This window comes from Podarcis bocagei (genome assembly GCF_964188305.1).
Source record: "Podarcis bocagei genome assembly, chromosome: 1".
NCBI lineage: Eukaryota > Metazoa > Chordata > Lepidosauria > Squamata > Lacertidae > Podarcis > Podarcis bocagei.
The window spans coordinates 44,722,570-44,747,208 of NC_138125.1; the positions used below are offsets into that span (position 1 = coordinate 44,722,570).

General features: G+C 43.9%; 1 protein-coding gene across 3 annotated transcripts; it reads left to right on the forward strand.

Moving 5' to 3' along the window:
• The first annotated feature begins 211 nt into the window (after positions 1–211).
• Positions 212–16,957, forward strand: DLL4 (delta like canonical Notch ligand 4). Of its 3 annotated transcripts, XM_081206195.1 has the most exons (11): positions 213–1,784; positions 1,951–2,214; positions 2,816–2,873; positions 4,714–4,986; positions 7,363–7,423; positions 7,590–7,720; positions 9,171–9,340; positions 10,502–10,721; positions 12,144–12,852; positions 13,951–14,059; positions 15,111–16,957. In XM_081206195.1, exons 1-11 carry the CDS (start codon positions 1,731–1,733, stop codon positions 15,114–15,116), a joined length of 2,055 nt encoding a protein of 684 aa, XP_081062321.1. In that variant the 5' UTR covers positions 213–1,730; the 3' UTR covers positions 15,117–16,957. The 3 variants fall into 3 exon arrangements, with proteins under 3 accessions (XP_081062319.1, XP_081062320.1, XP_081062321.1); XM_081206193.1 differs by having other exon boundaries at positions 212–2,214; XM_081206194.1 differs by having other exon boundaries at positions 212–2,214; positions 4,717–4,986.
• The last annotated feature ends 7,682 nt before the right edge of the window (positions 16,958–24,639 follow it).

The window sequence follows — 24,639 nt, forward strand, 5'->3', positions numbered from 1 at the left end:
TGGCATAAAGGTGGCAAGACCTCATTATCATACAGCTGAAGGTTTATCTTCTTCCCCCCCCCTTCCCCCTCCCTCCCTCCCTTTTTAACAAGCTGAAATAAAAGCCACATGAAAGGCCTTCTCTGTGCTTGGCTTTAATGAGGGACACGCGACCCAACAATAAGCACACATTGCAATCAGGCCAAGGGGTTTATTGGCACACACCAGCCTGCAGCCAGGATACAATCTGAGCCGGCGCACCGCTCCGAGGAGGGAGGAAGGCGGGCAAGCAGGCAGGCTGGCAGGCTGCAAGGCTCTCCATTCACACCACGGGGGATGTTGCCCTTGGGACAGGGTTGGTACCCAATGCGTGTTCCTCGGTGTCACGGAAACCGAACTCTATACGGTTACGATTCTCCTGTTGATGAAAATGACTGCCTCCACCGGTCCTCACCTGAGAGGTGAGAGCAGCTTCCCTCTGTCCAAGGAGAGTCAGCTGGTGGGGTTTGGGGGCGCAAATGGTAGGGCTTTGGGAGCCGCAGGAGGAGCATGGAAGAATATGCCAACTTTAGAGCAAAACCACTTTAATTCGCCTAACTCTGTCCGGAGGCAGCGCAAGGGTTAATACGTCGTCCTGCCCCCTCTCCGCTCTTACGCGTCGGGGCTGCAGATAGAAATAGCCACAGGGTTAGGGCACACAGGTGCGCCGGCCTCAGAGCCCTGTGAATCGAAGTGATTTGCCAAACAGCCCGGGGAAAGATGTTTGGAGGGGTGTGGAAATCCGCAGCAAGGTTGGCCTTTCGATTTCTCAAGAACGGGCGTCAGTTCTGGTTTCTTACCTGCTCTCACCTGGGCAGGTAACACTATATGGCCAAACAAGAGTGCATAGGATGGGGAATCTGTGCGCCCCGAAGTTGTTGGACCCCATCTCCCCTCACCTATAACCATTGGCCATGCTGGCTGGGGCTGACAGGTGTTGGAAAACATCTGGAAAGCCACAAGTCCCCTAGCGCTTTGGACTGCATTCGCCTTCCTTTAGGAAGCATGCAGTCTTTTCGAGCCCGAATGAGAAGGGCACTCTTTTCACAAGGCAAAATCTTTCCCCGGTTGCCTGCCTCCTCCTTCCCCTTTGCGAGGGCTCCGTCTCCGTGGCGAGCGCACTAAATCTCTCAACAGATGCTGGGGCATCTTCATAATCAGCTCGGCTCCTTGGTGGTCAGTGTGGAGCAGCAGCAGCAGCAGCAGGGTATTAATTCTGGATCTGCGGGCTCTCCACCACATTGGGTTCCTTCTTCCAGAAAGATAAGGGGGAGGGATCTCCCGAGCCTGACGGACAGTTTACATAATGAGCTTGCGAGGCCAGGAGGCAACTATATAAACAGCGCGAAGGGAAGCCAGCTTTCCACTCACGGAGCGAGCGCAGGAGCAGCAGCTGAGGTCGGGGGAAGGAACTAGCTGCTGCCGCGCCACGCTCACACGCCCCTCCGCCTCTCTCCTCCGGGCTTGGGAGTTTTATAAACGACGGGATTTAACCCTCCGACCACTCCGATGCTTTAAAAAGCATCCCCACTGGATTATACCTTCCTCTTCGTCTTGGGGAGTACTTGGAAGGGAAGCCTCTGACCTGCATGCCACGACTTGGGAGAGCCAGGCAGCAGCAGCAGCAGCAGCGCATCTTTGGACCACCTGAGGAATACGAGCGAGCCTTGAAAGCTCAGCCCGGGAGGAATTAAGCACATCGTAGCGGGAGGATGGCAGCCTTGCGCCTCGTGGGCTTGACATTGGCTGTCGCGGTGACGCTGCAGGTAATGATGTTGGCACAGCCGTCGGGGGAATATGTATATATACACACACACATTTATATATGTGTGCATGGGGAGTTTTTCATTTTCTTTCTGGAAAGTGTTGGCCCCAAAGGGAACAAGCTCGGGGTATAAGCTCTGCTGTTGTGTGTGTCTCCCCTTTGCGCAGAAGGTCTCCGGCTCGGGCGTCTTCCAGCTGGAGCTGCGGCACTTTGCCAACGGCCAAGGCGCCCTGGCGAGCGGAGAGTCGTGCGGGTCCGGCTGCAGGACCTTCTTCCGCGTGTGCCTGATGCATTACCAGGCGGTGATCTCGCCGGGCGACTGCACCTTCGGCAGCATCGTGACCCCGGTGCTGGGCATCAACTCCTTCGCCATCCGGGAGACCGAGGGCTTCGGCAGCCCCATCAAGTTGCCTTTCAACTTCACGTGGCCGGTGAGAGCTCACCTTCAACAGCCTTGGAAAAGCGGGGCGGGGGTTGAGCGAGGAAGTCGAAATAATAACAATAAAAAAGCAGAGGCCGCCGTGGTTCAGCTGCAGGCTATATAAACAAACCCTGCGCTCGACGTTTTGTTTCCATAACTTGGTGCCATGTAGAAAGCTGCGCTCTAATTGCGGGCGTTGCAAATGCATGTCGGAATAGAACGGCGAGTTGCTCAAGGCGAGTGAAATGTGCACATTTTGTAGCTAGGGGAAAGTTGCTTTCCACGAAGCTGGGGTGGGAAGGGTCGCCTTGGGGAGGCAGGGAGAGAACATTTCTTCCTCCTGCACCCTGGTCAGAGGCGAGAGACGCCTTTTCCCAGGAGATGAAAGCAGTCCTCCGGAGGAAGCTCCATTTCATCGACTCAGACAAAGTAATGCTATCTGCAATTAGATTAATTGAAATGTATATCTACCGCCAGGTAGAGGTTTTCTGGTTTCACCCGATTGTTTTAAATCTCTGAGGCCGACAGCCCCTTTCCGATCACTTATCACTAGAACTCCACGCTTGTCTTAGGTTCTGTGCCTTCCTCTCACTCCTCCTTTCCATTCACAGGGAACTTTCTCATTGATCATTGAAGCCTGGCACGCTCCCGAAGGTTACAATCCAGCAGGTGAATATGGCCGTTCCTTTCCTACTCACTAGGGGGCGACAGCTTTTCAAAACTTGCAGCTTTATGCAGAAGCTAGCTTAAAAAAACAACACAAAATAGCTAAGTCTGCCAGCACAGTTATTAAATAGCTTCCACCTAAGCTACATAAATAAATATTGTTTTTACTTATTGCATGTAAGTTCAGAAAATATTTTCGATGCTTGCTTTAATTTGCAAGGCAGAGCTGTTCCCAACATCTTGATGGGTTTTGCTTTGATTTTGTCCCCCTGCTTAATCTCCACACAATTGCGTTTCCTCCCGTTTATTTTTGGCGTGGGAAAGAAAGGAGCTCTTTGGTGAGAAAACGGCAAGGCTGCCAAAAAGTCCTGACTGCCTTTTCCTGTATTTTACACCTTTTTCAAATTCCGCCCTTTGGAAAAGGAATAATGGCTTTGGGATGTTTTTCTGACATAGAGGAAAAGGATATTTCAACAGCACAAGAGCTCTTACTTTGAAAGGCTTTCTGTAAAGCTTCTCAGGACCACAGCTAACAATAATGGATACTAAAGGCAAAAGAGAACAGTGCTTTTACACTGGTATCATGTGACCCCTGACCCCCTAATTACTGGAGCCCAGTGGTTGAGCCTCAAATGTCTCTATATACTCCTGGCTTATTAATATTTTAAACAACATTATTTGGCACACTACTTGGGCTGAATAATTCAATTTTCTTCCTCAGTTTAATTTCAGTGGTAACACGTTGTCACAAATGCCTTTTGAGGGCCAGGTTGATTCTCTTTATTTGGCATTATTAGGATTTCTTACCTTCAATCCCGCTCCCTAAAACAAAATCCTTCACTGTTTTTAATTATATTGAGCATGTTGCAATGAGCATTGCTACTTAAAAAAATATGAGGGCACCAGCTGATGAAATCTATTGCACAGAGTCTGGGCTTGTATGTTGGGGCTAGAAGATTGATGGTAGACGCCATCGCTAATTACGGTGACACTGGAGAGGAAGCACAAGCTGGCGTGTAATGTGAGAATGTTTTAATAAGGGCATAGTGTGTGGTAGCACTGTGCATGGTAGCATGGGCCAGAAGGACGGTGTGTGGGAATTCTTCCTTGTTGTGAACAGCCAAGGCACATCAGACAAGAGGAGCAGTTAAGTGCCCAGTGTGCTTTAACATAAGGGATGAACTGTGAGCAGAGTTACCACCTGCTTCCAGCAGAGCCTCTCTGCCTGAAACAACTGTATTCAGCAGGTGTAGCATGTCTTCACAGGGAGAATGCCAGGATGGAAAATATTTTACATGTTGGATTTCTGCTTATTATACAGCCGTTAAACGGATGCCCTGACACCCGCTGGGGGAAAAGTGGCAACTAACCTGTGAGGATGCAGTACCACACTATGGGATGGGTTCTGTAAAACAAGAGTGCAAATGGTCCTTTGGGATGTGAGAGAGGGATGCAGCAGTGGCATGCAAAGGAGGTTAAAGTGTAGCAGATGGACTAAAGCTAGAGGACGGTGTGAAATAGCGGTGACTCCTGGGTGGTGACTGTCAGTGCAAAGCTTTTTATTATATTTTAAAGAGATGTGCTTCTGCATGCAATCCAAAACCTTATCACCTGCCTCTATGCTCTGTTTATTTCCCCCCTTTGAGTGGTGAGTGAGTGGCACTCTGCACGTGCCCAGGGGCATTTCTTCTCGCATTCCAGATTCCGCAGTTGAGTCTGGCGCAAACCAAAGACCTTGTTGACACAGGGGCCTTGGATGTGGCTAGAAAGGGAGACGGGGCTCGGGGAGAGTGTCCTGCTTCTCCCTCCAGGCCTAACCTAGCTTGTGTCCTTCCCGCCCCAGCAGGATCCAAGCCCCCTGCCCGGAAGTGGCTCATCAGCCAGATGGCGATCCGGCGCTCGCTGGCCGTGGGCGAGGCGTGGCTGCCCGACCAGCAGAGCCACGAGGGGGCCCGCCTCAACTTCTCCTACCGCGTGGTGTGCAACGAGCACTACTACGGCGACAACTGCTCCCGCCTCTGCAAGGACCGCGACGACCTCTTCGGCCACTACGTCTGCAAAGCCGACGGCACCATGGCCTGCCTGCCCGACTGGACGGGGGACTACTGCACAGACGGTGAGCGAGGCCGCCCTTCCCGCCCTAGACTTCCCCCTCCCTCCGCCCCCCACCCCAGCGACCAGTTGGCGCAGAAAACGCGCGGGCGGGCGCGCAAACTGAGCCTCGAGGGCAGGGAAAGGGCGCGACAGCTCCCCCTGCCGGTCGCGAGCGCCAACAGCTGGCGGACGGGGAGGCAAAGAAAGCAAAGCAACCCTAGGGGGACACTGCGCGTGCGCGAGCCCTTAGAGGTCGGCGGAGGGGGGCCGAAAGGGTCGGGGGCGAGAGGGCTGAGGGCAGTGGCGTAGCGTGGGGGGTGCAGGGGGGGCCGGCCACACCAGGCGCAACATCTGGGGGTTAGGGTTAGGGGGCGCAAATTACTTGCCTTGCCCCGGGTGCTGACAACCCACGCTACGCCACTGGCTGAGGGGATTTGGAAAAGGAACCTGCGAGGGTCGAGGCAGAGAGAGGGATGGAGACGGGGTTCTGTTGAAACTCATAGGCAGGACGGCATGCGGGTGCGTTGCTGTGCCCTTGCAGTTCCAACTGAGAACCAGAAATGTCTCACTGGCCTCCTAACCCCGTTATGAGCGCCTCATAGTTATAACATGGACAGTTATAATATGAGGAAACGGGCGCCAGCCTTATCTGGAACAGGCCGAATAAGTTCCTTCTTAAAGCATGAAAATAGTATTTTTTTTTTACAAAAAACACCCACTGCCATATATCCGAGACCAGTTTCTTCTCTCCATCCCTCGAAGTGTATAGACACAGTTTACAGATTAAATGGTTCTCCTAAATCCAGTCTTCAAATGACCAAGCTGCGCTACTGGACATCAGTTCCTTGATGCAATTGTCTTTGGAACTGGCTTCTAATTAATACACACAAATGTGATTTGAAAGTTTATATAAGGCTGCAGCCAGGCAATGGTTTTCCTGATTCACATTACTTACTCTCTGGGACCATTTCTTACATTTAAAAGGGCTTTGGCGATTTCCTAGGCTCCATAGAAGTGGTTCTCAAAATTATATTCCGTTGTGCTACCATTTATGGTGGCTGCAGGTGTGCCCGTTTTGAATGCAGACCTCCAACTCTAAGCAAGTCAGTAGAGCAAAAATGCCATTCCATTCTTCTGGGTGAGGTGGTGTATGTGCAATAATGGAAATGAATGGGAACCACAGTTGTCTCCACCCCATTCCCTTGGTACTAAAGAATCAGGGGAATGTAGCTCCCTCATAAATGGTTCATTTTCTTATTGCACCTGCTCCTGGGGCCATCACACCATTTCCTGCATCTGTACTTCACATCATTTCCACTCCCCGCTTTGCAACTACTTTCAGTCAGCCAGCTTTAGATGGTGACTGCATCGAATGTCCCCAGTATCTTAGCTTAATGTTCTAGATAACAACTGTAAAAGGCATTCTCAAGTCTAATTTTACATTTCAAAACACTTCTAGTTGCCAGGGCAGCTTCTTAGTGAATTTCATACTGGCATTTTAACTATGGGTTCAGGTACATCTAAGAAGTTTAGAGTTTTTTTATTGCTAAAGTTGTGTGTATATCTCACAGCTATCATCAAAACTGATGGCACTGCAGCTGTAGGAATTCTAAAAATCCAACCACTTTTTGTTTTCATTGGTCTTAGGGAACCAAGTCGATATTTGTTGACAAAACAAACAAAAAAAAAAACTCCTGGCCTAAAGGAAATTTCTTTAAAAACGATGCTGGTGCTACAGGTTTCTTCTAGTTCTCTGCCTTTAAAAAGCAAATCAAATGTTGAATTCACAATAATGCATGTAAATTACACCTGTTTTATATATAAAATTGTACATGTTCCCACTTCACATTGATTTACATAATTTTGAGCATGGCATATGAGAATCTTTGGAACAGAATTTGAATTTTTGTTTAGTGCAAAATACAACTGTAAGCAATTGTAGGCCATTCACTCTCTGCCTCTGGGGCAGTCACTGCTTCTCAGGATTGTCAATGAGAAAACATGTGGACCATGTTTGCACATCATAATAAACCAGAGTTAATGGTTTAATCTTTTGGTCCTCCCTGCCAGCATGCAAGAAGAAACAAAATATTACCCTAGCTTAGCATTATACCCAACCAGGGATGAGGATTTGTTTTGCTGAAACCATGGTCATTAGTTTGGGGGCATGAAATAAGCCACAATCCCTGATTCAAGCATAATGCTAAACCAGGGATCGTGGCTTGTTGCCAGATCAGCAGCCCAGATCAGTGTTTACAGTAAACAGTTAACTAATATTTACTGTGATGTGCAAACTAGGCTGCTGTCTTGAGCTTGTTGGATACAAATACAATAATAAATACTTTGAAATGCATTTTTGAAAGTATTAACTTAAACTTTTTTTCCCCCATTGAAACAGCTATCTGTCTAGAAGGGTGTTCAGAGAAAAATGGATTTTGCAGAAAGCCAAGAGAGTGCATGTAAGTAGTTGCTGTATTAGATCTCAATGTGATTAACAGTATATGAGTCCTCTCCCTTCTCACTTTACTCATTTCAGTGGTCATCACTGATAAAATTCCCTTTGACTTCAAGTAAGCTCAAAGTATTGTAACAGTTACTTCATACATTTCAATTGTTTCTTTTCAGCTGTCGTAGTGGTTGGAAAGGCCGTTACTGTAATGAATGTATCCCTCATGTGGGTTGTCGCCATGGGACCTGTACAAAACCAGGAAAGTGCATATGCGATGAAGGCTGGGGAGGCCTTTTTTGTGATCAAGGTTAGTTGATGTAGTTATAACAAAAATGCATTAATTTTTATGTGAGTGGTTTTTTTTCTTGCTGATAAATTTCTTAAGGAGAAATTTAACATTTTAGGTTGCTGCAAGAAGTCTAACTAATAGACTTTGAATATGATTGTCTTGGATGATTGTGGCCAAATGTCAAAATTTCTCTTAAATTCTTCTCTTTCTGTAAAAGTGGTATATGTTTACAGGAACATTCAAAAGTATTCGCACATATTTTTCTTTTAAGTATACACACTACACATTTAGTCTTGCCTCTTGTCCCTTATAAAAACTGTATATTTAGTGATCTATCATATACTTAACTGAGGCCATTTTCTAAACATATGGTATCACAAGCAAACAGAATCTGTCTCTTCCTTATTTTTACTCATGGGAATATTCTTATATGACTAATGCAGAATTTAAAATAAATGGAAATTGGGGAAAATCTCCAGATTCTGTTTCAAGGGACAGGCTTGACTATGCACCTGACATGTTTCCATGATCTCTGATGTAATCTCAGTTGAATAACTATGGTTCTCCAAAGTCATATCTGCACTTTAAACTGGGGTTACAAGTTCTTTTGCTACAATGGAATCCTTATAGGGAATATGCAGACATGCAATTATTTAATTTATTAACCACATACATGGTCAATATATTTCAAGGTGGTTATACCACCTATGTATGATTGAACATCCTAAGAAACATTTCTGAACCTTGTAGAAGAAACTTTGTCTAGAGAAAGCCTACCTAATGAGAATGTTGGAAGTGTATAAACTTACTAGGATCTTTTTCAACTTGATAAATGCACATCCCTTTATTGCTAATAGCTTTAGGCACCTACAAAGACAAGTATTAGCTCCAAACGCAGTACACTTATCAGCCCACCCAGATTCAAAGCAAAATCATTCTTATAGCCCTAAGGATGCATATATACAGTAGTTATTGCAGAATATGGCCTATCTGTTTAAGGGTATTTTAATTGGCCTAGCAGGTGAAATTCTGATTGATCATCTATCATTAAGTAAAGTATGCCATCTTACCTTGGTTATATTCATGATACTAAAAGCTCATAGTACATTCATAAGTCCATTTCCTTCCATGTCGTTTTGATATACCAGGTTATGAACAAAAGTGAGGGCCACCAGGTGACTATCTTTGTTTTTTGTCTTATTGCACATGGAAAGGTTTTAAGCATTACTCATTGTGGCAATGAGAACTACATTGTAGGGAAAGTACTGAGCTTATGCACCCCCAGGATGTTTATTTTAGGCATTCCTAAAAGTCCTCCTGGCTGGGGACACAAATTTCCATTGATTCTATTGAACAATAAATTGAAGGTGTTTTGGTCAAAGTCTCTGTTTTGCTACTTCTAGTGCCTCATCTTTTTTGTTCTTTGTTAAAACAGAACAATCTCATTGTCATGTTTTTGTCCTTGCAGATCTGAACTACTGCACCCATCACAGACCCTGCAAGAATGGGGCCACCTGCATGAACACTGGCCAGGGAAGTTATACATGTTCCTGCAAAGAGGGTTTTACTGGTGTTGACTGTGAACGGAATATCAGCGAATGTGACAGTAACCCCTGCAAGAATGGAGGCAGTTGCACAGTAAGAACTAATTATATGTTGGAAATTTATTTGTGGAAAGAGAAAAAGCAGCCTTCCATATTTATATCTTGTCCTTCCACTGATGAGTTTGGGGTAGTATGCATGAATGTTCACAATACCCCTGTCTGACCAGTAAAGAGGAGGGACTGATTGACTGGTTACAGGTCTGGGGAAGGAGGGTGTACATTGTTAAAATACAGTACAAACAATAAAAGCAACACATTACAGCAGAAATAAATCAAGAAAACCAACCACAGGCAGATCTTTAAAATTTAAATAAAAAATATCAAAACTATTAAAAGTCCCTAAAAAGCCTGGGAGAATTTTAAAATAGCCTTTGCCTGACACTGAAGGGAATACAGAATATGCTCCAAGTGAGCCTCCCTAGGGAGAACATTCCAGAACCAGGATGCTGTTCCTGTGAAGGCCTTTCCTCCTAGCAGCCTCTTGCCATTTTGAGGGCCTCTGATGATGATTTCAAGGTAGATAGTTGGTGGATACCATCTTGGAGACTCTTCCTGGCCACTGGGGAAGGAGAAGTTAGCAGGCACTGCGGCATCGGCAAAAAAGGGTGGGGGTAGCGCTGGTGCAGATATGGTGGCACCCCCAGCTATGGCACAGAGGGGCCCTGAAGCTCACATAGGGCTTGCACACAAACAAAAGCAAAAATATTACTGATCCCCCTGCATAGTCCTGGCCTTCAGTGCTATATAAAACACATCTATCTGCTTCATGTACCTTCTTTTAGCTACACAGTTATACTGCAAGTAATATTTTCAGTCTGTCTTACTTCACTTTGGTAGTGTCTGAGTACGTACAGTCCATATCAGGTTAATAAGTCTTATTCCCTCAGTGCTCTTTTTAGTAACCATCAATAGTTGAGAAGTACATTGTTGGTATGAACTCAAGTCTCTTTGTAGTAGTATCACTTAATTTATAGCGTGAATTTACTTTTTCATCTGCAAGACCCTTTAGCTGTGTTTTAGCCCTGCTTACTTGGAGACCCAATCTGATTCCATTTTAATTTAATTTGTTTTGGGTGCATCTGCTTTCACATCTCTGAAAGTTTATGTCCCTTTGAAAAATGGACAGGAAATGTAACTGAAAAGCAACTAGTTTGAAGGAGCTAAATTTTATATATTCCTTATTTCCCCCCCACAGGATTTAGGGAAATACTACAAATGCACATGTCCCCCAGGATACGATGGTGTTAATTGTGAGCACAGTGCCTTGACTTGTGTTGATTCTCCATGTTTTAATGGTGGCACATGCCTAGAAAGAGAAGGAGGAACCAGCTATGCTTGTATTTGTCCTATGGGCTTTACAGGATCCAACTGCGAAAAGAAAGAAGACAGGTGTACCAACAACCCCTGTTCTAATGGTAAGTCCTTTCACCAGAGGAGTTTCATCTTTGGGGACAGACAATAATGAAACTTTAATCTGATTCTGTGTTCCTCCCTTGATCTGTCAGTTTTCTTTTACTATTATAAGGTATACGTTGTACGGTATATTTTCTACTTACTTGTGAGGTTTATATTGCATGTTACAATGAGTTGCCTATTTTTTCTCCACATTTTTAAAAAAAGGATCAGCTTCGGCCGAGTGGAAGGGGAAAGAGTCTTCTTAACCCTTTCCCTCCAGTGATTCTTTCCCCCCAGCTCAAAATAACTCTTCCTAAGTTGCTCTTTAACTCACAGGGTGGAGGAGTAGCTTGCAATGCTGTTTGTTTATATACATGATCACTTCATAAGACTGTAGTATTTGTTGTTGTTGTTTAGTCATTTAATTGTGTCCGACTCTTCGTGACCCCTTGGACCAGACTATAGTACAGTGGTGCCTCGCAAGACGAAAATAATTCGTTCCGCGAGTCTTTTCGTCTTGCGATGTTTTTCGTCTTGCGAAGCACAGTCCGTCACAACTGCGCCTCTTCAAGCGGCTTTAAGAAAAAAGCGCAAGATGTTTTCGTCTTGCGAAGCAAGCCCATAGGGAAATTCGTCTAGCGAAGCAACGCAAAACTGAGAAACCCTTCCGTCTAGCGAGTTTTTCGTCTTGCGAGGCATTCGTCTTGCGGGGCACCACTGTATAGGGGGTTCCCAAATAGGTCTGTAGACTACTAGTGGTCCACAAACGTTATTCAGGTGGAACAGTGTGTCTGTAAAAATAGAATTCAAAATAATACATGTAGTGCATTATAATTGCTACAACTGACAGAAAAATCCATAAGTGCCTCCAAGACCCTCTGCAATTTTCATGTGGCCCATCGGTGGATTTTGGAAGCAACTGATGGACCATCTGACACCCATTTTTGGGTTTCTAAATCTTAGTTCTGTACTGTATCTTTTCTTCTTGCTTTTCTGCAATCTTAGCTGTTACTGGACCTCTTCTTGTCGTCTACATTCCCTCATTTCTGCACCTTCTGTGTCTAGAAAAGTCTCCTTGTGCATCAAGTCAATATTTCCCAATTGATATCTTTTCTCACAACATTTCCCACACACATTCTGTGATGCCTGCTACTTGCTTATGTCCTCCTACTTCATTCTTGATGATTCTGTATCAGGTTATGTCTTCTCCTCAGCTTTGCCCTGTTGGCTGCACTACTACAGGGTGAGTCTTTGAAAAGAGGCCCTGTGGAACATGTGTACGCTGTATCCACAGGACCTCTTTTAAAGGACACCCTGTATATTCTAGTGCCTGGGTAGTCTTGGTCTTTGCTTCTGTGTTCAGTGCAACACAGCAGTCGCTAAATTATAATAAAAAATACATTCCTAATCAAGATTTTTTTTTATTGCGCTCTTCTCTACAGGTGGGCAATGCTTTGTTTTGGGCCAGCAACACGTGTGTCGCTGTCGTCCTGGTTTCTCTGGTCAGAAATGTGAGATAAACATCAGCAAATGTTCCAGAAATCCATGCACCAATGGAGGATCTTGTCATGACCTTGTGACTACACATGATTATACATGTACTTGCTTGCCAGGCTACGCTGGCAAAAACTGTGAAACCAGAACTAGAGATGAGTGTGCCTCTGAGCCCTGCCAGAATGGGGGAACATGCTATGTTGGGCTTTATCCTACTTCTTTTGCTTGTCACTGCCCTTCTGGCTTCATGGGCAGCCATTGTGAATTTCCAGTGCGTTCAGTTTCAGAGCCTCCTAAACAGGTTCCTTGGGTGGCCATATCCATGGGAGTCGGGCTAGTGGCTCTTCTCATTTTGTGCTGCATGATCGCTATAGTTATCCGGCAGATGCAGAGACAGCCAGAACAGAATTCAGAAGCCATGAACAACCTGTCTGACTTCCAGAAGGAAAATCTCATCCCAGCCTCTCAACTTAAAAACACCAATAAAAACAAAGACCTTGAAGTAGACTGCGTGCTGGAGAAATCAAACTACAAACTTAAGAATCACACATTGGATTATAACCTGATGAAGGAACTGACGAGTAGAGGGGCTCAGGAAGATAAATATCATAAAAGTGAAAAATGTATAGGAGAGAAATCACCTTTCTGGTTACGCAGGTATGAACACCTTCTAAAGAAATCTAATTTCTCTGCATTTGTGAACAAGGAAGCCTATGTAGTGCAAAGAACAGGAGTAGGGAGCAACTCATAAATGTGTTAGATTCTGAAAAGCATAGAAAGTGGATAGCTCTGACATTTTAAATTTCATGCAGAGTACACTTCACTCACAGCAACAGAGGAGCGTTGACAATCTATCAAGTTTCGGAAGAAGTTTACCTTCCTCAAAGCTTAAATGAAATAACATTATTTTAAATGCCTTGGCACGACCCATCTTATGGCCAGGTTGCAGCCCACTGATTCAAGGCCAATCCTGTAGCTAGATAGGTGGTAGGACTATGTTGTAACAGATTCCAAGAAACCATTATCTGAGGGCTAGAAAGCAACTAATGTTTGTTCTTAAGCTTATTTTTGGCTTATTGCTCATCATCAGTTTAAAGCAAACAATTCATGGTCTGGGATTGAATGATGTGATAAGTCATACTATGGCTTGTTTAAGCTACATGGGGCAAGTAGGGAGAAGCCACACAAGGGGTCTACGCAGCAGAGGCACACTCACAATTCAACCATGGTTTAAGACAAACTGTGTCTTATCATGACATGTGAGGCAGGGCTGCATGCGTTTGTTCCTGTCAAAGTTGTTGACTTCACAAAAACACCTCTACCCAGATTCTTTATGCTTGAACTGCTCACCTAATTTAATTGGTCTTGTGAATGTGAGGAAATGAAGAGAGACAAAAAGAAAGTACAGCCAAGTAGTTCCAAATTCTGTCTTTTAATGCAGACTTACAGCCTTTACATAAAATATTTAAAATTTTGTGCATCTACTGCACCTAGTAAGTCAAGCTGATTTACTTGGTTCAATAAAACACAATGAATGCTACTTGAAACCAGGCTACTCCCCATATGCAAGTTTCAGCCTGATCCTAGTTATTTGGTCATAGAAGACTGAGGTTGTCATTGGTTGGAAACTGAATTTTTAAATATTTGCTGTCATTCGTGGCCTAAGCTACTGTAAAAGATCCTTTCTTCAGTTTTAACACATGAAACAAGAACATTTTGCTTAGAATTTTTATCATGGTTTTTTGTTTTCAACAGTGAAAAGCCAGAATGTAGAATATCAGCTATATGCTCTCCAAGGGATTCCATGTACCAATCTGTCTTTGTGATAGCAGAGGAGCGAAATGAGTGTGTTATAGCCACAGAGGTATGTATGTTGCCTACATAGATTTTAATTTTTGCCACCCGCCTGTCTCAAGAGACAGCGGAAGAGTGCGCCATTGGGGCTAAAGTCAAACTGTTGGAGTGTTACAGCGTCCGCTGTTTTAATTACTTAAACATTTCTATATTGCTTTTAGCTCCAAAAAGAGCTCTGAAAGCAGTTTACAACAATAAATATCAATACAAACAAAAATGACATTCAAAACAAAAATTAAACGGAGATAACAACACATATTAAAAGAGGGAAAATGTCTTGACCACCTACCTGACAATAAAGAAGGGGCCAGTGTATTCTTCCTTGGGTGGCAGTTCCACAATCGGAGTGCCATCACCGAAAAGGCCCTGCCTTGGCTGCAGAACATAGAGCAGAGCCCTGGAAGGTGGCCACAACTGACAAGCAGGTTTATGCAGAGAGGGGTGATCCTTCAGATATCCTGCTCCCAAGCTATATTTGTCATTAATTTAGTCATTAATTTATAGAGCTAAGGTCTCATTTTTTAATAATAAAAATCTGAAAAGATAGCAATGTAGTTTTAGACTTTCAGGCATCATTTCCATAAATCTGGCAAGTAGTGAGTAGTAATGGAACTATTTCTAGTGTTGCTCAGATCATTCCTGCAAACAATACTTAAGAAAATAGAGAAATTAATGGGTTAGTTTCTTCAGGGTTTTTTGTTTTGTTTTTAAGGGCTGAATCCCAGAGTAAAGACATTGGCTTAAGCTCTTACTTCCGAAACCAGAATTCTGCATTCTCACTTCCCACTCTAGCACCCCACACCTCCTGAAAACCTGTTTCAAAAAGGCATGGAATGTGGAGCAAAGGGCTACAACAGGAAGGGGATACTGATAAAATTCATGCCAGTCCCCTTGCCCTCACTTGAGAGCATCAGGCCAATTATCCTGCTCCCATCTGGTGGCCCCACTGCTCCACAAAACTCTGCTGCTACTGCGGGGGAATTTGGTTTGCAACTTTAAGCTGTATTTTGAATAGCACTGCCTGTTTCTAATTTCTCCCCCTCCCATTTGTTTATAAACAGGTATAAGAATGAAGGTTGCTCTGTTTGCACCTCAGTGTTGGAGATGCCACAAGGTGGACATTCCTGCTAATTGTTTACAATTCACAATTGGATTGGACTTGGATTTTTTTAATTATATGCAATTTGCTGCTCTCAGGAGGAGGAGAGGATGGAAGTGGGTGAACTGGACAGACTGTGAATTTAAAGCTGCAATAGACCTTTTGGCCCCCTGTTCCCTTATTTTGAAGTCTGATAGGAGGAATATAACTGACTACAGGGAGGGGAGAGGCAGTGATGGTGTCTTTTACTAGCCTTTGAAATTACTTTGCTGCCAGTTGCTCGTGGACAGTTGTGTGACTTTCCAAAACTTCCATCTTGGAAGGTGCCCATTGGTGCAAAAGGCACTCTGCCATCACAGAATAAACCAGCAATACTGTGAGAAGAATGAATGAAGAAACATGTTTTTCTATGCATATAATGGATACAGAATAAATGAGCTCACCATTTTTTTCTGGATTTGAAAGTGCCTGAAGCGTGTTTAAGAATCTAGAGAGCCCAAATCAAGACATAACTGCCTTTCCCCCCTGCAGTACCCAAACAGTATTGGCAAGGAGTTACTTACTAACAGTACCTCCTGTTGCTTCTCTATTTTACATCTTTTCCCCTTCCATGTATTCCAAACAATGTAAGGGGAGATGGATAATGAGCTGGCATTTCATCTCCTAGGATGATGCTTTGGTGAACTGAGCAGTGAATTGGGAATTGCTCCTATTTCTGAATGACAGAAACATCCATGGACTTAAACAGCAGAGGAGAATCCTGCCGCTGCTGCCTCCTCAGTATGAGGAAACTTAATCCCAGTGCTCACTGAAAGCCTTACAAGTGCGTTTAAAATCAATCAGCTGTTTTCATGCCCTTTGCACTACTAGTCACCATGAATAGAAGTGTGTTTCTTCTTCATATGCATTAGGTAGGATTTGGAATTTTGTGTTGGATATCTGAATCTGGTGCCACCACCTCAATTGCAAATAACCTCCAAGTCTAAACTTGTGGGTTTTTTTACAGCCAGGGAAGTGTTTATGAGCCCTGAAGTTTTATTCCTTGCTGCAGAACAACCACCACTATCTACAGCTCTGCTGGGCTAAGAAAGACTAAGCTACAAGGGGGACTTATTGAGGGATATCTGTGGGTGAAATCATAAATTTCTTGGTTTGTCCTGCTTCTTCATTCCTTCACACTGCTACAAGGAAAGGAGTAACCTTATGTTTTTTAGTCCAAAGGAGCAGTTCTGAACTGGAAAACTCAGTTCACGCAGACTCTCATACATTTACAGCAATAATAATAGACATTTCAGATAGGAAGTGCTGTGATGTTTGTAGTGATAAACATGTACTGTGGGAAAGGGAATATGGCGGAAGCAGAGAGAGGAAGCAAATTTTCATTCAAGGAAGTTGGGATTGTCCTTTCTGTGGTGGAAGAGCAATGTTCCTGACCTTGTAAATCCCAGCATCAGTTTTGTTCACCTCCAGCCTTGAATTGTGCAAGCAAGATTTTGCTCAGAATGTTCACTACTGACCTTTTGGTCTGACCATTCAAGACCGTTATGAAAATGACCTTCAGAAATCAATAATATGGTTTATACTAGTGTCTGTTTGTAGTTATTTTAAAACATAGTATTTCAATAATTTAAAAAGAAAATCAGAAGCACTGAACTTTCTACATTTTGTAACATTATTTTGTATATAATGTATATTTATAATCAAAAACAGAAGTGTAAATATGTTTATTACTTATCATGTTATGTTTTTATGTGATGACAAAGTTTGAATTTTATTTTTTTTCCAAATAATGAAAATACTTTCCTGCTACTGCAAAGTTTGGTGTGGTTTCTCATTGTATGACTTGAGTTTCATGATCTTCCAGTGTTTACAGGAAATCTCTTTGTCATAGAGGCTGAGTTCTAACAGGTCCTGTAGTAATATAAATTTGTTGCTTGGCATTACATAACATGTGCAAAGGTCACAAAGTTTCTGGTGAATGAATTCAGTTTATTTTTTTAGTTGATAACCTGCTTTGATGTAAGAATTCTTACATTTTTAATCTAGAAATGTAATAAAGCCAAGCTTTTTACATAGGCCAGGGTTTTGTCCTTATTCTAAGGACTATGTTAGTTCTTACACAACAATAGAAATTACATCTGTTGTTCATTCTGGAAAAGGATTCGGGAATAAATAAACTCACTTCTCAACTTTATATTCTATTAATGAGCGAGAAAGTTCCTTTGCTGGCTTCTTACCTTTCTCTGTTCTAACAGAGTTCAGGATGTATCAGAGCAGCTGTCTATTCCAAAATGCTTTAAACAGGATGTAAAGTAAATATGATAAAATGTGTGAGAGAAAACAGAAATTAGAAACTGCATATGACACATAACTAATTGAATTATTTTCAGTGTTAGGTCACAGCATTGTTTATTACAGATCCGGGCACGCTTCCAGATTTCTGCTTCCCCAAATAATAATGTATTTAATTATTAAATTTGTATCTTTCCTCCCAAAAGAGGGCAGGGCAGTGCAACATCAGTGATAAAACAATACAGTGGAAACATCTTCAAAACATCTAAAAACCTGTAAAACAATAACATACCGTACTTCCACAGCTAATAATGTCAAGGTTACTAGGAAAAGTATTCTTTACCCATCAGGTGCCTGGGTAAACAGGATTGTTTTAAGATTCCTTCTGAAATAGATGCACCTCAGCAGATAGATGCACCTCAGCAGAGAGGACATTCCCCAAATGGGAACTGCCATGAGAAGGCCCTGTCATAGGTCAGCGTTAACCAAGCAGCACCCTGCACCTTCCACCCTGACCTAAACGGCCTCAGTCCAGTATACCTGAAGGAGTGTCTCCACCCTCATCGTTCAGCCCGGACACTGAGGTCCAGCACCAAGGGCCTTCTGCCTGGTTCCCTCACTGTGAGAAGCCAAGTTACAGGGAACTCGGCAGAGGGCCTTCTCGGTAGTGCCACCCGCCCTGTGGAACGCCCTCCCACCAGATGTCAAAGAGAAGAACAACTACCAGACATTTAGAAGACATCTGAAGGCAGCCCTCTTTAGGGAAGCTTTTAATGTTTAACAGACTACTGTATTTTAAGCTGCTGTATTGGAAGCCGCCCAGAGTGGCTGGGGAAACCCAGCCAGATGGGAGGGGTATAAATTAACAACAACAACAACAACAACAATAATAATAATAATAAATAATAAATAATTTAATTATAACAGGGCTGCCTCTACTGCTTATAGGACTTGATAAACATGCCTTGCAGAAATGGCAGGGGAAAGTGCCCTGGGGTTTAATGCTGCTGCTGGTGGTGGTTTTACCTCCCCGTTTCTGGATGTTTCTCAGTAGTAGTAAATACAGTGGTGCCTCGCAAGATGAAATTAATTCATTCTGCGAGTTTTTTCATCTTGCAAATTTTTCGTCTTGCGAAGCACGGTTTCCCATATGAATGCATTGAAAATCAATTAATGCGTTCCTATGGTCAAAAAAAGTCCAAACAAAGCCAAATTTGGTACAAAAAGAGTTTATTAAGTGCTCTTTAAAGTCACGCATACTGTAAAGAGCATTTCAAAAATTGAAGGAACAATAATTTAAGTTTCTAAACATGACAGAAAAGCATTTAAAAATCACCAAAGTGTACTGTACATACATTTTCTAAGACTCTGGGGGACAACTTGAAGAAGGTTCCTCTTCCACTCTTTGCTTCTTGCTGAAGAACCTGTCCATGGTCTGCTGCTTCATCCGCCTTTTCAGCACCTCCCTGAAAGACGACATGACCCTCGTATCAAAAGTGTTCGCAAGGTCACGTGTCAGGTCCTTGTCAGGGTGGTGCCGCTGTGCAAAAGCCTGCACATCTTTCCACTTCATGGAAATACAGCATGAGGTTTAGGACTGTCTTCACGCCAATCATGAGTGGCAAAGGCACTGCTAACTTGTTACTCATAAAAATCTCAGGTTGTTGGCTAATTAGCGATAGGTTTACTACATGTTAAGCATTATCTACCTGAGCTGCAGCTCATTTATGCTGCAGGAGTTGGATTGAAGCCCATGAAGCCAATGGAATGGAATGAGTTTAAATCTAAGTATTTTGTTATGTGGGTTGCTGTGCATTGTCTCTTCTAAAACAAAATCTTTCTTCAAAACAACCTGAAATTGCAAACCCAGTGGGTGGAGTTCAACGTCACACTATTAACAAACATTCTCTCTGTGTAAGCGTATCACCTGGCCAAATGGAGTGATCCTCCCCCTGTGTGTTGCTCTGGGGTTCTCCTCACCCTCCCAGCAGAGGAGGGGAAAGCCCTGTTGCAAGGGTGGAAGGATTAAGGTTAGGGCTGTCCTCTGATGGGGTTCATTAGGTGAATCCTGCCTATAATTCATAACACCTCATTAAACAAGTCATAACAACTATTAATGAGCAGTCCTTATTGTGCCTTATTTTTAATGGTACACAGTTTTGTTTACCTTCTTAAAAACTCCGTTTGCCTCTTTTATTCTTTGCTTAGTAAAATCAGCTGAAAATCCTAATCAGTCTCCTTGACTACCATTTGAGGCAAACAATAATAAAGATGGGAGAAGCGAAAAGATCCCTCCCATCCCCAAACACTCACCCTGCAGAGCAAATTATGAAAAACAAGCCATTGACAAAAAGCAGAGCAGATGCTGCTGATTTGCAGCCCTTCCTTGGCAATGTGAAATAAACCCAACAGATGCTTCTCTTAATTGAACGCACGGATTACATACAGAGAAAGAGAGAGTCCAGCTTCAAACAAAAAACAGCTAAACAACAAAATAGTCAGGGAGCTCTCTCCACAGCTTAGCAAACAGGACTGAGACCCAAATCTGGCTTCTGAGTCTCAAGACAAAGCACAAAATCATATCAAGGAAGGACAGGGCTGAGAACTATGTCCATTGAACCCAGATGAAAAAGGATTTATATGTGAATCTGCATTCTGCGAAACAAACAAGAGCTCTAAAAGGGACCACTACCAACTAAGCATGAACTCCTAAGGAGATTAGAGAAAAAGAATGTAAAGTATTATTGCTTTAAAGTGAGATAACCTGTACACATCCAACTGCAGGATGAGACATCCCTGACTTTTCTCCCAAACCTACAAAGGTTGCTAGTACAGTGGTACCTCAGGTTAAAGACGCTTCAGGTTACAGACTCCGCTAACCCAGAAATAGTACCTCAGGTTAAGAACTCTGCTTCAGGATGAGAACAGAAATTGCGCGGCAGCAGCGGGAGGCCCCATTAGCTAAAGTGGTACCTCAGGTTAAGAACAGTTTCAGGTTAAGAACGGACCTCCAGAACGCATTAAGTTCTTAACCCGAGGTACCACTGTACAGTAAAACCTTCACATGGGATAATTCTTAGCTAAACTGAAGGGACAGCTCAATGATTTCTTTCTTTCTTTTAAGTAATCCACAGAAATTGAATTGCAGGATTATTTGGTCATGAGTTGAAGTTCAGGTGAGTGATATATGGCCATAAGTGAAAGGAAGTAGGATTGTGTGCATTGTACAATGGCATAGTCTACTGCAGGCATGGCCAAACTTGGCCCTCTAGCTGTTTTGGGACTACAATTCCCATCATCCCTGACCACTGGTCCTGTTAGCTAGGGATGAAGGGAGTTGTGGTCCAAAACAGCTGGAAGGCCAAGTTTGGCCACACTTGGTCTACTGTGAAGCCATTCGGTGTTAGTAATGACTCCAACTTCTTTTGTGTAGCTGGGGTCATAAATTTAAAAAAAACAATATAAGGTAAAAACTTTGCTCAGTTTTGCTCATATAGGGGGGAAACTGATTTTTGGCAGCTCTGTGTGTGAGAGAGGTAACCTGACCAGTTGTGTGGTGAACTAAATTTCTGCTTGGTATGGATGACGCCATCGTGTCTCTACATTGTCCCCATTATTTCTTATTCTTTTTTTTTTATAAGATATTTATTGCAATTTTCTTTAAACAACAAACAAACCACCAAGCATATAAGATACCATCACCACAGAAAAATCAGGATAGGATTAAGAAAGATAAACAAAGAGTAAAAGAAAAATAGGTATAAAATACAGTTGTTAAAGATTCATATCTTCATAATCTTAAGACTTCCTCACGTCTCCCTTCTCTGCGTTCTCAATCAAATAGTTATAGACAGCAATTTATTACCTTGTTTCAATTCTTAACTTTTCCCAAATATTATGTCCCAAATTTTAAGTAACCTTATCATAGGTTGGCCTGCTTAATTTAAACATAATATTATTTCAAATTTCTTCATTCCGATACGTCACACCTATTTTCATATATCATAAAGCCAAATTACTGCTGCCCTGTTACATTTCAAGCGTGCATTCTCCTAGCATTCATACAATTTATAGTGTTTTTGTAGATAGTCTTTGAATTTTGTCCAGTCCTCTTCCACCGTCTCTTCTCCCAGGTCTCGAATTCTGCCGGTCATCTCAGCCAGTTCCATATAGTTTATCAGTTGCCATTATTTCTTATTCTTATATCCACCTTGGTTGGTCAATATATATTTGTTGTACATCAGAGAGAAGACTGTACATTTTGCTCCTAATCCAAACCCTAGCTCTGAATAAGTGTATGATTCTACAGCTCTTTGCCAAACTCTGTTTTCATCGCTGCGGGTTATTGTTTCATACGCAGCCTTTCTGGCAGTTCCCTCATTGCGAGAAGTGAGGCTACAGGGAACCAGACAGAGGGCGTTCTCGGTAGTGGCACCCGCCCTGTGGAACGCCCTCCCATCAGATGTCAAAGAGATAAATAATTACCTGACATTCATAAGACATCTTAAGGCAGCCCTGTTCAGGGAAATTTTAAATATGTAACGCTGTACTGTTTTTAACACTGATTGGGAGCCGCCCAGAGTGGCTGGGGAAACTCAGCCAGATGGGCGGGGTATAAATAAATTATTATTATTATTATTATTATTATTATTATTATTATTATTATTATTATTATTGTTGTTGTTGTTGTTGTTGTTGTTGTTGTTGTGAGTCTGAGCGGAAAACACTGATGCAAATAAAATATATTTGTCCTGAGAGCTCTTAATTTTATTATGGTTGTATTTGATCAAATTGTACCTAGAGCAGATCCACCGAAATCTATAGTCTTAAGTTAGTTATGACCATTGATTTCTTTGCGTATGATGCAACATTATATAACCTCCCCTCAAACAAATCAAAATGAATGTTCAATAAATAGGTCTTCTGGACCAGAGGTAAGGAACCATTTTGGCTTTGCAGGCCAGATCCTTATTTGGCCCCACCTCTGCAGGGTGACACAGATGGCAGATGGGCAGGACAACCCAACTGTCAACCCCAGCATGATGACATCAGATGACATCTGGGATAGCTCAGTTGGTATGGCATGAGGGTTGTGGGTTTGATCCCCACCTTGGGCATTTCCGCATTAGAAGGGGCTGGACTAGATGACACCCGTGGTCCCTTCCAGCTCTACAGTTTTGTGATTCTAGTGTGTGGAAATGTGTTGCTCTGCATGTCCATTCCAAGAGGAACTCACGCCTTCATCACTCCATCCCGACCTCCCCAACAATGTTGCTCACTTCCCCAGCTTCACTTGCAAACTGGTGTCTTTTGTTTTGGTCTTCGCTCTTACAGCGAAAAACCCACAGGGCGTGGGTCAGGGTTTGTTTCCTAAAACAACCGTCTGCTTCTGCTTCTGCCTAAGGCAATTGTGTACACCACACACAAAACATCCCTTTGAACTGATCAATAAAACCAGCCCCTTCAAGTTAGTACTGCTCATTTTACCCCACTAATAGGCAGCCCTGCCCAGGAGGGTCTTGTTGTCCACCCACCCACCTTTTGCATGGCAGCACTTCCACATCAATACGACGAGCGCAACTGATGTCCACATCAATACCAGGAGTGCAGATAAGTGTTGTACGCTGCTATTAAGTGTTTGTTTAGGTAAGTGGTGACTGTTAACGATCAACCGCCAACAGAAAATTCCTATCTTGCCCCCTTTTGTCATTGGTAATTGGCAAAATACTTAGAAGGGCCAGCTTTCAAAACCATTGCCTCCAAATGCTAGGCCCAAATCAAGTTACACTAGCAAGCCCTGTCCTGGAGGTTTGATCAGCCAGGAATCACAAAGCCACATTTTGCTTCTAAAAGCATCTGTCTCTCTCAAAAAAGATTTCCCCCCACCTCCCAGGGAGCTGAGTGTCAGATAGGCCTGCTGAGGGTATAAGATCCCAGATTACACAGCACACCCACCGAGTCTCCAGACAGAGGAGGAAACATTTCCTCCAAAGAGGAAAGGAACTATAGGCTTCTCCAGACAACCTGTTTATCCACATAGGCGCCGACTCCATGGGGCTTGAGGGGGCCCGAGCCCCCTCAAAAATTCGTTTGGGGGGGCTCAGCCCCCCCAATAATCTCGGGCGGCGGTGGGCGCGTCCGCGGCTTTTATAGGGCGCCCGGCGCGCACCAGCTCGATAACGGGCACCGGCACGGCGGGGGGCGCCGGGCCGGGGGAGGGGGGCGGCCGGCCTGTCTCCTTGGCAACCCCATTGAGCAGCGCCGGCTCCCCCGGGAGGGCCATCCCCCCGCGCCGCCGATCGCCAACACCGCCGACGCTGTGGCTGCCCGAGCCCGAGCCTGAGCCTGAGCCCGACCCGGAGCCTGAGCCCGACCCGGAGCCCGAGCCTGAGCCCGAGCCCGACCCGGAGCCTGAGCCCGAGCCCAAGCCCGTCAGTCAGTCAGTCAGACAGTCAGGAAGGAAGGAAGGAAGGAGAAATGAGGAGGGAGACGAGGGAGGAAAATTGCGCGCAGGGTGAAGAAAGGAGAAGGGCGAACGAGACGAGCTTCCAACCCAAAAAAGGGCTGGAAGACTGGGAGGATGCAGGATCGGGAAAGAAAGCGACGCCTTCCCCGCCCGCGACGTCGCCCGCTTGTCATTGGCAGCGCAGCGGGCGCCCAGAGGGGCTGGGCACCGGCGCAGGGCCGCTCCGCAGCCGCGGAGGACAGCTGCGCGGCTAGCAAGGTGTGCCGCGTAGAGCGCGGCCCTTGTGTGGCCCGGTGGCCAGGCAAGCTCGGGCGGGGACCCCCATGCGAATCTAAGACGGGAGAAGAGGGCAGAGCAAAGGGGGTCCCTTCCCCAACCTCCGGCTTTGAGACTTCCCTGCGCCCCAGAAAAGCGAAAGGATTTTCTCTCTTTTTTATATATATAAATATTTTATTAAGTTTTCAAATACAAAGTTAGAAACATACACTGAAGAAAAAAGTAAAAGAACAAGAAAAAGAAAAAAAGAAAAAGAAGAAAAGAAAACCAACCATTCAACACATTTTTTATATAACTAACTGGACTTCCTCGCATCTCCCTTACACTGCATTCTTTATAATAAAGATATCAGCAAATTATTACCTTGTTTCGTACCTTATTTTGTACTTTTCAAATACTATACCTCTAAATTTAACATACTTTTCATCAGTTACTTATATCTTAAATTAAACATAGT

Excerpts from the sequence above, each read along its gene's own strand:
- DLL4 (XM_081206193.1), top strand. The coding sequence starts at position 1,816 with ATGTATATATACACACACACATTTATATATGTGTGCATGGGGAGTTTT. Across the intron at positions 4,987-7,362 it reads GGGGGACTACTGCACAGACG|CTATCTGTCTAGAAGGGTGT; the intron begins GTGAGCGAGGCC and ends CCATTGAAACAG. Across the intron at positions 9,341-10,501 it reads AGAATGGAGGCAGTTGCACA|GATTTAGGGAAATACTACAA; the intron begins GTAAGAACTAAT and ends TCCCCCCCACAG.